Genomic DNA, 12,421 nt, shown 5'->3' on the forward strand with positions numbered 1-12,421 from the left:
AAAGCGACTGAGTGGACGAAAGAGGAGATCGGAAGGATGATGACTAAAAGGAAGGTTTATGTGTTCGCCTTGGGCGAAACAAAGATGAAAGGAAAGTGTGAATTACATTTTGGAGGCATGTCTGGTAGAAAGTCTGGAGTTACAGGTGGACATGTTAGAAAAGGAGTGGCTGTGCTTGTGAGTGAGAAAGCAAATGAAAAACTGGTGGAGTGGAACGAGATATCTTCCAGATTGATGTGGGTGGGGGTAAAGTGGGGTGTAGAAGTATGGATGTTTATAAGTGCAATCAACAATAGCAAAACGAAATATGGTGTGTGCGTAATTACGTCACACAATGACAAACGTCTTACTGCAATATCACGAGTGAGAGTGCTATTAAATTGACAAATCTTAACAAATTGCAACTAAGTCAGAATGTAAATGATTTGATTTAGATTTCTAACGTCAATGGGTAGCATGACTCAGTATTTAAAAAAAAATGATGGAAATAATATGTGGATTCAAATTCAAAGACTTACAGCAATTCTTATTTTTAAAGACGATGCATACAGACAATCTTTTTTTCTTCAAAAACGACAGGTCTCCATTTATGGATGCATGTTACTCCTTTAGTCAACTAGTTAGTGCGGTTGCGCAAGAAGCCCTGTCCTGAGATTATTTTTTTGTTCAAAATCGTGCACCTACGACCCAAATGGTTAAGGGATCCAGCCGACTGACCGACCGACTGACTAACCAACCAACCAACTAACTGCCAAAACTATATCAAAGCTGCACAAATTTGTATTTTGTGCTGAATGTCTCATGTGACTATTCTCATTTTTTTCATTTGGCCACGTTGGCCAATACATTATCAATAAAAGAAAATGGACGGTTGTTTTAAGTAATAAATTAATGACGTCTTTAATTAAAATCGTGTCTGGTGTATTATTTTAGTTTCTACAGAAATGTCCATGTACTTCGTTTCCTGTTTGTATTTTTGCATTATTTTCCCTGCTGTCTATGACTTTCTGACACGTGATGCTTTAAGGATATTGTTGTTATTCATTTGTAACAACAATGCTTGGCATGACTCGGTATTTCCGAAATACTGAAGAAAAAATATGTGGAGGGTTAACAGCAATTCATTTTTTAAAAGTCCTGTAAATGGATGGGTGATCATTTATTCTCCTCGAAAGCGACAGGCCTCCATTTTTGGATGCATGTTCCCCCTCCTTTAGTCCACAAGATGGTGCGGTTGCGCAAGAAGCCCTATCGTGAGGTTGTTTTTTTTGTTCGTATAACTGACAGCGTTTACATGTTCGTGATGAATTTTCTATTTAAGTACTTTAGGTTGAAGTTTAGTAAATTCATCAGCGGTTGAATTCAATATAATTGTTCTATTAGTTCAGTACTTTGACGTTTTTTCCTCATAGAAATGTCATAACACTCCGGCTGTTCCATTTGTTTTCAAACATGTACTCATTAAAGGTTAACAGTTAATGTGTTGGTGCATAAAGGAAGAAGGCTCCTTTTTTTATATTTGAAACCCGAGCCAATGGAATCACATACAATTAACTTACTTTCGGTAACTGTTGCAATTCTTGCAATGCGAGTTTGCCAACTTGGTTTTCCAGATAGCATGGTTATTTTGGTTTGTTTCACCGTGAACAAATTGTATTGCTAGTTTTACATCTGGCATGCAAAGTGTGTGATTCTTGCCTTGCTTCACCGGCATATAGCTGGAATGGCAGGGCCAACATCACCCTAAACAAGTACACGAAAATGTGTCAAATACAATGTTGACATCACGCTGTGTCCTTAATGACACAATACACAAAGAGGTAAGTATTAGTTTCAGGAGCAGCAAGTCAACTGCAGGAGAGAGAGTGGGAAAGGTGAGAGGAGAGAGAGAGGGAAAGGTGAGATGGCACAACATTCATCTGGTCAGGTAACTTAAAATTAGTTTTACCTGGTTATATCAGTATCAGAAATTATTTTCCCCCCATTTTATTAACACTCCACTTATTGAAACATGAATATTTTGTTTGTTTGTTTGTACATGATTCAATTGTTTGTTTGTTTGTACATGATTCAAATTGAATCTTTTCTTCCGGCGCCGTCACGAATGGCAGCCACTCCAGCAGCTCCCGTGTTATTTTCGATTGTTCTCGATTGTTCTCAGCTCAGGGATGCTGCTGGAAATGTGAATTTCCCTTCGGGGATGAACAAAGTATCTATCTATCTATCTATCTATCTATATGTTTTTTTAAATTGAATTTCCCCAAAAGTAAAAAGAAACACTCGCAGTCTTTGAATGTTTGATGAAAAAATATTTTATTATTTACAAATAGAAAATAACAGACATGTGTCTTATAGAAAAAAATGGGGTAAAGGACAAACGTTTTATGAGGTGGAGCAGACAGAGACCGAATGGTTCCCTGTGAACAAATATATTGGGATGTCACAGGTAAAGTTCACAGCTTTTTTTGCTAGTCCAAAATTCAGTCTTCGTCCGACGTTTTGCCTTGTATTTTCCTCATGGTCCTGTCCCTTCTTTTCTTTTCCCCGCACCCCTGTTTCTTTTTCTTTTTACTTTGCAGGTCTTTTCTGCTTCATTGTTCTCCTTCTCCATGTGCTTCCTTTCCGTTTTCTTCATCTGCTGCTTCTTTCCGTTTCCCCGAGTTCTAAGTACAATATTACCATGTGGCGATTGAGCACTGTTGCATCATCTGTGGGGGGAATTTATGGTTCCCGTCCCAGAAATGACTCTCTTCATGAGTAGCCAACATATAGCTCAGAGATAAAATTCTGATTGCGCAGATTTATTGTAAAGCCTTTCAATTATAATACACACAGAGTATAGTCTAGTGCGCGCACAGCCGACATAACACTATTGCTATAAACGGTTTGGTCCAGTATATAAAGAGCACATGTAACGGGACCCAGGTGGACGGGCTAGCTCAGGCTGGTGTTACACATTTGTTTTATATATTTGTTTTTATTGTTTTACATCATCCGCAAAATAGATTATAGATGTCAGTCTCACACGACACAATATTATTGTTGGCATTAAGCTTCATTTATTGAGCAAGTCACACTCAATCAAGTGAGATGCCTTTAAAATTTACAAAATAACATTGCCATCAATTGGTACTTTTCAGGAATCAGTTCGTCACCATAACTTGTCATGATTGCCCTATTTGGAACACCTGTGGCAGCTTGATTGGCGCCAACAAGCTGATTGGTGGCCACACCCTTCTTAAGGCCCCGACTGCAATTCAAATGTTGTCAGATCGTCGCGAACTGTTGTGTTTCACTCAGTGAGCGTTCCCGTCCGACTCCGTCCCTGTTAAAACGTGTTTCCTGCCTGATTCCCGTTTTTTCGACCCGTTTCTGAACCTGACTACGCCTATTTTGCCTGCCACCTGCCTACGACCACTATTACGAACTCTACATCGCCTCCGATCTCCAGCCATAGTCAAACGACTTGCCATTCCCGCTTGCCTTCTTCCGACACGGAAGTGTCACTCCCGCCTTGCTCGTTCCCGCTCTCCGCCAGTCTTCGGATCAAGCAATCAAGATAGCCTTACTCTCACTCTATCAATAAAATCAGAGAAACTCATGCAATTGAGTCCTGTGTCCGTTCTGGTCTGTAACATAACTGTACCTTCCAAAACAACTCTCCTCTTATTTGGACACAGTTTAATAGCGGACATTAAGGTTCATTTATTGAGCAAGTATCACGAAATCACGTGAGGTCCCGTGAGACTTGGCCCAAGGACTCTTCTCTGACTTGTGAGACTTTGCCATCTAGTGGTGATCTACTGGTACTTCTCTTACCCTTTCTGCTGCACAAAACGTAATACCCTAAAAATAATAAACTTTCCCCAACAGTCAAATACGGATTACACAACATGAATCCCAAAATATAACATTTATACTAGTCAGCAGACCTTGTTGCACCACATACATTACCCACAACAGTTGACAGTCGAGGTGTCACACACGACCCCATTTAGAAAAGAAATCCGATAGATAGATAGATAGATAGATAGATACTTTATTCATCCCCGTAGGGGAATTCACACTTCCAGCAGTATTATTGTGTTGAACATAAAACAATAATAAAGTAAAAGGAATATAATACAAAAATACCCAATGTAACGTGATGATATCGAATATTTAGATAGTGCTATATAAAATACACGCTGTAATAAAATACGGTAATATGCAATGTTGGTGTGTGGTTTAATGTGGGCTTTTACTCCTCCAGGGTCTATTTACAGTTTGCAGTCCTTTTAAATACAATGTGAAAATTCTGTTGGAAAATTATCATAATGCTGTCATAAAAAATGTTTTATAAACATACCAACCTAACACGACAGCAGTTTAGGTGATCTATTTTGTGACCCGGAGGTTCCTTCGTTGTAGCCCCGCCCACTTTATTTGTTTTTTTGTTTCTGCTCCAGCCGTGTGGATAGTCTCCATTTATTATTTATTATTGTAAAAAAACAATCGTGCGCTTTAAAGATGGCTAAAATATGCGAGAGAGAGAACAACATTTTCAAAGACAATCTATGGGGAGCTCAAGAGACAAAGCGAGAACATCGACGCTCAGACGGTGTTAGCAAGCAGCTTCGAGTTCTGTTGAACAGAGCAGGTTGGTCACTTCACCTTTGATAACATATTTGACATTTTATTTTCGATTCCGGAAGTCCATTGCATGATATATGTTTCATCTGGAATATTAATAATTATTATTCTTTTTGGACCTGCTAAGAGGGATAGGGGTGAATCCATTCAATTGGCGTCGAGACAAAATAAAATACGCCTATATGTCCAAAATATAAATTAACACTGCAGTTAAATAAAATCCAACGGTAATTAAAAATATGTGAGTCTCTCAGTTGGTATCTCTTCGGTTTTTCCGTATGAACTTTTTCCAGAAAAATATATTTAATGGCAGAAGTAGTTGCCAATGCTGGACAGTAAACTGCAGTTTGTTGTTCAATTATCTGTACATCTTTAAACGTACACATTATACGATTCAATTGAAACCCAAATTGAATCTGTATGTCATTCGATTACCTCAGTCAGCTTTCATGTTGGTCGGTGTGGAGCTCGCTAACAAATGGGCTACGCTTGTTTGGAAACGTATGGCTCGCGAGCCAGATATGACTCTATCACGAGTACATCTGGCTCAGAGATAATGTACGGCCCCATGCAAATCTTCTTTGCGTCGTTTCAATTTTAGTATGTGTAAAGCTGAAATGTACATGTGAACCCAAAGCAGTTCAGACTTGTAACTTCTAGAGTAACCTTCCGTGGCATTAATAAGTCAGCGCAGTGAATTTGGGGTCACTTGGAGTTTTTATTCAGGAGTTAGCAGGGGGGGAGGATTTGGGCAGGCAGAAAAATCTGACTACCCTGCTAAAACAGACTCTGTTGGAGATACAGACTTGTAACTTCTAGAGTAACCTTCTGTGGCATTAATAAGTCAGTGCAGTGAATTTAGGTTCATTTGGAGTTTTTATTCAGGAGTTAGCAGGGGGGGAGGATTTGGGCAGGCAGAAAAATCTGACTACCCTGCTAAAACAGACTCTGTTGGAGATACAGACTTGTAACTTCTAGAGTAACCTTCTGTGGCATTAATAAGTCAGTGCAGTGAATTTAGGGTCATTTGGAGTTTTTATTCAGGAGTTAGCAGGGGGGGAGGATTTGGGCAGGCAGAAAAATCTGACTACCCTGCTAAAACAGACTCTGTTGGAGATACAGACTTGTAACTTCTAGAGTAACCTTCTGTGGCATTAATAAGTCAGTGCAGTGAATTTAGGGTCATTTGGAGTTTTTAATTCAGGAGTTAGCAGGGGGGGAGGATTTGGGCAGGCAGAAAAATCTGACTACCCTGCTAAAACAGACTCTGTTGGAGATACAGACTTGTAACTTGTAGAGTAACCTTCTGTGGCATCAATATGTCAGCACAGTGAATTTGAAAACTTTCAGACGTTTCTCATAATACTACTATTATTATTATTGATAGTAGTAATAAACACGAACTAGATTGGTCGAACACCTATTCAGTAACACATGGCAAAGTGGAGGTAGTCCTCTGTAGTTGGATCCCAAAACCAAAAAACATAGTAAGGTTTAAAGCGTGTCTTACTTTGCAAACAGTATAGGCAGGGAAGTCCGATTTTAAATGAAAAAAAAACAACAACAATTTGTTTACACCGCGGGATCCAATGCAACCAGGGTTTCATTCACAATAAAAAAGACATTACATACGGATATTATAGTAAATCAAATAAATACTATTTGTGTACAATTAGTTGTGATTGCGGAAATCATAGCGTACATTGACGTTGGTGAATTTTTCATCCGCGCTAACAAACGCATTTTGTAGAATACGATCGCACTTTATTGTTTAAATAAACGCGTTGTATAGACTAGGATCTCTCAATTATTATAATTAGATCGCTTTATTTTTTTAAAAAGCGTATTATATGGAATACGGTCGCTTTTGTCGGAAGCGTACATTGACATTGGTGACTTTTGCATCCGCGTTAACAAACGCAATTTGTAGAATACGATCGCGCTTTATTGTTTAAATAAACACGTTATACAGTATAGACAAGGATCTCCCAATTGTTATAATTAGCTTGCTTTATTTTTTTAAAAAGCGTATTATATAGAATACGATCGCTTTTGTCAGAAGCGTACATTGACGTTGGTGACTTTTTCATCCGCGTTAACAAACGCATTTTGTAGAATAAGATCGCGCTTTATTGTTTAGATAAACGCGTTATATAGACTAGGATCTCCCAATTGTTATAATTAGCTCGCTTTATTGTTTTAATAAGCGTTTTATATAGAATACGATCGCTTTTTTTGGAAGCGCAGCAGAATGCGTGTTCACGCAAGGGGGAGAGGAATTTGCACAGGAGTCGGATTTGGGCACAACACCTGTTACGTATAAATTTGGTCCAGAAAATATGGGGCACAGTTTCAAGTTTACAGCAGGGGTCGCTAAAGTACAATCTCCAAGCTGTTTCAGCCCTGCCAACAGATTTAACCCAGCCCATGGACAATTCTGAGAGAAGCATAAGAAAAAATATGCCTCTTCTAGTCAAAAAATGACCTGCAGTTTTTAATTTGTCCGCAGGAGGTCACCAAGCATGCAATTAAACACTTCCGAAGTAGCTTTATTGCATTGAGTTTTTCAATGCAAATGAAAAAGAGAGATATTACTTTGCTCTTACTGTTAATGAAAGTTTTTATTTGTAAATTAATGTAACTATTTGTATATTTTGTGCATTTTAAAACCAATTGGATGAAATGTTCCATTATAAACAAATACACAATGAAACACATCTTGTGCAAGTGGATCAAACGCGAAAAAATGCATTGGCTTTCGTAAATTTAATTCATCATACAGTGGTACCTCTACTTAGGATTGTCTCTACATACAAAAATTGCAGGTTACAAAGTACCCGAACGGGAAAATATTGCCCTCTAGTTACTAAGGCGTTTACGGATACAAAGTCAAAAATACAGTACAGTACCCACTTTTACCAATCCATCCATTATTTGCGCCGCTTATCCTCACTGGGGTCGCGGGGCCTTATTAACATATAAGAGAAAAAGAAAAGAAAGAAACACGGACAAATTTGCAACAATAAACAGTTTTATCAACTGTAACAGAAAATATTTAAAGCTCATTTGAAATTCAAAAATTAGATTAAATCCTTAACTATAAAATATTTTGACTTACAAAAAAAACCCCGACATAAAATCAATAAATGATAATGCATTCTAACTGATCACCAACAATAACCCAGGAGCCAAATAGTCAGTTTCAAACTTCTGTTTAAAAATCAAGTCATTGGAAAATATGTTAATGAGAAGTAAAGTCCTAATTTGCATTGTTACTAGGTCAATTCATTAATTTGATAGTCTTTAAGAAACTAAGAAATCATAAAAATCTAAAACGGTGATTTTACACAATAATGTGTGTCTTGTGTCTTGCAGACGTCTGTGAAAAGTATCTTCTTCCTTGGCAACAGGAGCCAAAGTTTCCTGGTGTTAAAAATGAGGAGAATGATTTGGAGCCTGTTCAAGTTAAATGGGAGGAGGAGGATTTGGAGCCTGTTCACATTAAAAAGGAAGATTATTCCACAGAGTTGCCAGTCACTGTGACCGGTTTAAGCTCCAAAAGTGGAAGTCAATATGTAGAGAACAACAAAAAGGAGCCTCCAAGCAGCTCGTGTCAACACGAGATTACAGATGATGATGACACATACAACTCTGTTCATACTGATGGCGACGTACATTCGGAAGGTGATCAAACATGTTCACAATGTGGGAAAATGTTTCGATACAAGTCTCATTTAAAAATTCATCTAATTGTCCATGCTGGTAAGAGACCATTTTCGTGCTCAGTTTGCGGTCAAAAATTCAGCCATAAAGGACATTTAAAAAGACACACAAGAACTCACACTGGTGAGAAACCATTTTCGTGCTCAGTTTGTAGTAAACAATTCAGCGAAAAAGGACACTTGAAAAGCCACACAAGAACCCACTCCGGGGAGAAACCATTCGTCTGTTCCATTTGCGGTAAAAAATTCAGCAGAGAAGCACATTTAAATAGCCACACGAGAACCCACACAGGTGAGAAACCCTTTTCCTGCTCAGTTTGCGGTCAAAGGTTTACTTTGAATGAAAACTTAAAATTCCACACTCAAACCCACACTGGTGAAAAACCTTTTTCCTGCTTAATTTGCGGTCAAAAATTCAGCAGGAAAGGGAATCTGAAAAGCCACACGAAAATCCACACTGGTGAAAAACCTTTTTCCTGCCCAGTTTGTTGTAAAAAATTCACCCACAACGGGACTTTGAAAAGACACACAAGAACCCACACTGGTGAGAAACCTTTTGCCTGTTCAATTTGCGGTCAAAAATTCAGCAGGAAAGGGAATCTTAAAAGCCACACAACAACTCACACTGGGGAAAATCATTTTTTCTGCTCAGTTTGAGGTTAAGAAATAACTGGGAGCATCATGTTGGAGACTCAAAAATTGTAAAATGTTGAGAAACCGTTTTTTTGTTCAGTTTGCAGTTAAAGATTCTAAAGTCATGTTAAAGGGATACCCAAATTCTAAAACGTACAAATGTGAAAAAAATGCAATGGTACAACAAATGGCAAACTTGCAAGAATAACACACAGAGAGCAAACATGGGCTAAACCAGCAGCAACACAGCAGGCTAGCCGACTGCCAGAGAGGACGAACCTGGACCGATAGGCGGAAAAACGGGAGGCTGGCCAACCAAAATTATGCAGTAAGTAGCCAGGCTAACTTGGAGCTAACAACAAAAAAACAATTACGTCAACAAACACAAACACAGCTGGGGAAATTAGAATGGCAGGCTAGCCAGCTAGGCTATTTCTAAGGGGGCTAACCTGGAAGCTTTGGAGCCCGCATGCTAACGGGCAGCTATCTGGACAGTATTATATTAATTGTAATAAACGCAGCAAAAAACACAAAAGGAAAAGAATTCAAAAGAAGGTGAAGGCATAAAAAGAACACACTCTGTCCACGACAGCAGGTAAACCTAACCCACGCAGCAAGCGGTTCTACACTAAATTAAGATCTTCCCAAGCGCCCACATTTTACAGTGTGGAAAACCTCTCGTGCATGGCTGATGTGGCTGCATTAACAACAATATTGAATAATTTTATTTGTAACTTTTTAAAAGCATCATTGAATGGCTCATCATCGGCTTCATACACATAGTGGTTATTTGTGGACCTCAGCCTTTTTTCTTTAGAACAGCCTCCACATACATCCATTATCTGCACCGCTTATCCTCAGTAGGGTCGCGGGGGTGCTGGAGCCCATCCCAGCTATCTTCAGGCAGTGGGCAGGGGACACCCTGAAGTGGTTGCCAGCACAGTCACAGGGCACACAGGGACAGACAATAAGCTCACCCATTCACACCTAGGGACAATTTGGACCAGCCAATTATCCTGACATGTTTGTGGAATATGGGAGGAAACTGGAGTGCCCGAAGGAACCCACGCAAGCACAGGAAAAACATTCAAACTCCACACAGGAAGTTTGATCGCATGACCTCAGAACTGTGCCGCACACGCAGTAACCACTCTACACATAAATAGGAACCAGGAGACGGCCTATCCTCATTAACCATTTATTGGATGGGGTACACAGCTTTCTTCAGGATGACGAGGAATAAGTCTGCCCTATCTAAAACGGTCACTATAATTATCCTGTCTTGTTTGCACACTCACGCGAGAGACGACTCCGCCTCAGGCTGTCTTTTTCTGATGATTAAACACATTCTTATAATGCCCCAGGTATTATTTTGAATATTATTGAGTTCTTGTTCTTTTTTTTCCCGTCAGCCCTTTTTTTCCTTTGTTTTCTCAATCGTCTATTAAAGTTGTTGAGTAAGAATTCAATGTAACTTTATATTTGATGTAGAGAGACGAAAAAGAAAAATATCAACCAATTATTGTCACAGTTTAACAATCATCCTGCTGTTCTTTGTAGTGTGATGTTGCAAAAGGACGTGATCTGGGAACGCAATTACTTTCCTCAGTAACGAGTGCTGTAACGCATTATCAACTATATTTTGTAACTTACTTGGCGTTACAACCTGGTGAGTTACTCCCTGTGCATTAAAAGCAGATCATGAAACACAATGTCTTTTGATGACTGTCTGTTCCTCTTCACACAATGTAACATCTACCTACCTACCTACCAGCCTCCCTCCCTTGACACTCCTAACATACTCCTCAAACACTTCATCTCAAAAACATTTAGTTTCCTTCTCAAATCTGCGTTCAGGCTCCAAGTCTCTGCACCATACAACATAGTCGGCACAATCACACTCTCATACAGTCCCCTCTTAAAATCCATACTCATACTCTTGTTGCTCATCACTCTCCTTAGATCACCCAAAACCTTGCTACCTTGATTCACTCTGTGCAATACCTCGCACACTATTCCACCAACTGCAGCCACATCACAACCCAAGTACCTAAACCTTTCAACTTCTTCCAGCACCTGTCCATGCAGCCTTATTTCTAACGCCATGCCCACTCCATCACGTGAACACTTCATCACCTTACTCTTCCCAACATTGACACATAACTGTTGGAGAAATTGCAGGTTCGATAATCGAGAGAAAAGTCTTCTCATATGTGGATAAGGAAAATGGACAGGAGCCAGCCTCGTCGGAGGGAGATACAACTTTTATTGATGCATCAATGAAGTTTCTCCGAGAGCTGGGAACATGACAATGTTTTTAAAGCTGGTAGCGACGATTACGCTTCGATTACACCCCAAAAGGCGGTCCTGTATCACGTATCAAGTTCAGAGCGTCCCGTCCCTTGCACGCTATCTTCAAGGAAACTTAATCGTCTCCAAGAGTATCTTCAAGGAAACTTAATCGTCTGCCAAGAGTATCTTCAAGGATGTCAACCCGACCTTTTCCCACAACTGTAATCAAGTCTTTCTAAATTTCTACATGTATGCAAATCTATTCTACAAATGCAAGTGTATTTACCACAACATATCCCCCCTTTGGGAGTTTATACTCCCACTTTGAATGGAAATTAGAATTGAAAAATCAATACAGAGTAGTGGCAAAGTATTACAAATCATAGATATCAATACACGGACAGAGTTTACGCGAATCGAAAATAAAATAAAATTCTGGCGGTCAGCCTGCTGTGATCATTCTAACTTTCATTGTTCATGTCTCATTTACAAAAACCCCCAACACTCCAAACATCTGACCCATGCACTAACCCCCCCTTCATTTATCTTTATCCGTACATACTGGATTATACACGTAGACCGTCCACGGTTGATCGGTACGTGATAAAGGTAAATGAATAATTGAACTGATAAGTGATAACAAATTTTGGTAACAGTCGTCGATACATTTCAAGATGAGTGCATGACTGGATAGTGATACAGTGTACACATTGGCCTTTGGCCTGACCCCCGTGAACAATTTGAAGACCATGCACTGTCGTATTCGTCAACGGGTCTCATGAAGTCAGATGTTGGAGTGAGTGTTCATCCCAGCAGGCATCACGCGCAGTTTCCATGCAGCCAAAAACCCGGAAGCGACGATGCATCCTGACCATCCCAGACAGCAGCCTGTTCCCCGGCAGTGTGACATACCAACAAAAGAATCACAATCAGAAACCAATATATTTGCAGCTGTTATTCCTAGCGCTATAGTGTGTTGCGTGTTTAACAATAGTGCTACTTGACATTGTATGTAGTCCAGATCATCATATGTGTCCCTTCCTGCAGATGCTCCATTATCTTGCGTAGGTTTTCCCGACTATTGATGTTGCCATATAAAAATCTTGTTGTTCTCCTATTGTACTAAGGCCTCGTTAGTGTAA

General features: G+C 39.5%; 1 protein-coding gene across 1 annotated transcript; it reads left to right on the forward strand.

Annotated features, from left to right (window-relative positions):
* Positions 1–4,430: 4,430 nt before the first annotated feature.
* Positions 4,431–12,206, forward strand: LOC148351124 (uncharacterized). The gene is made up of 2 exons (XM_088320189.1): positions 4,431–4,639; positions 8,008–12,206. The coding sequence occupies exons 1-2, from the start codon at positions 4,510–4,512 to the stop codon at positions 9,009–9,011; spliced, it is 1,134 nt and encodes a 377-aa protein (XP_088176315.1). The 5' UTR covers positions 4,431–4,509; the 3' UTR covers positions 9,012–12,206.
* The last annotated feature ends 215 nt before the right edge of the window (positions 12,207–12,421 follow it).

Source organism: Urocampus carinirostris, chromosome 16 (genome assembly GCF_059441175.1).
Source record: "Urocampus carinirostris isolate Australia breed hairy pipefish chromosome 16, RoL_Ucar_1.0, whole genome shotgun sequence".
NCBI lineage: Eukaryota > Metazoa > Chordata > Actinopteri > Syngnathiformes > Syngnathidae > Urocampus > Urocampus carinirostris.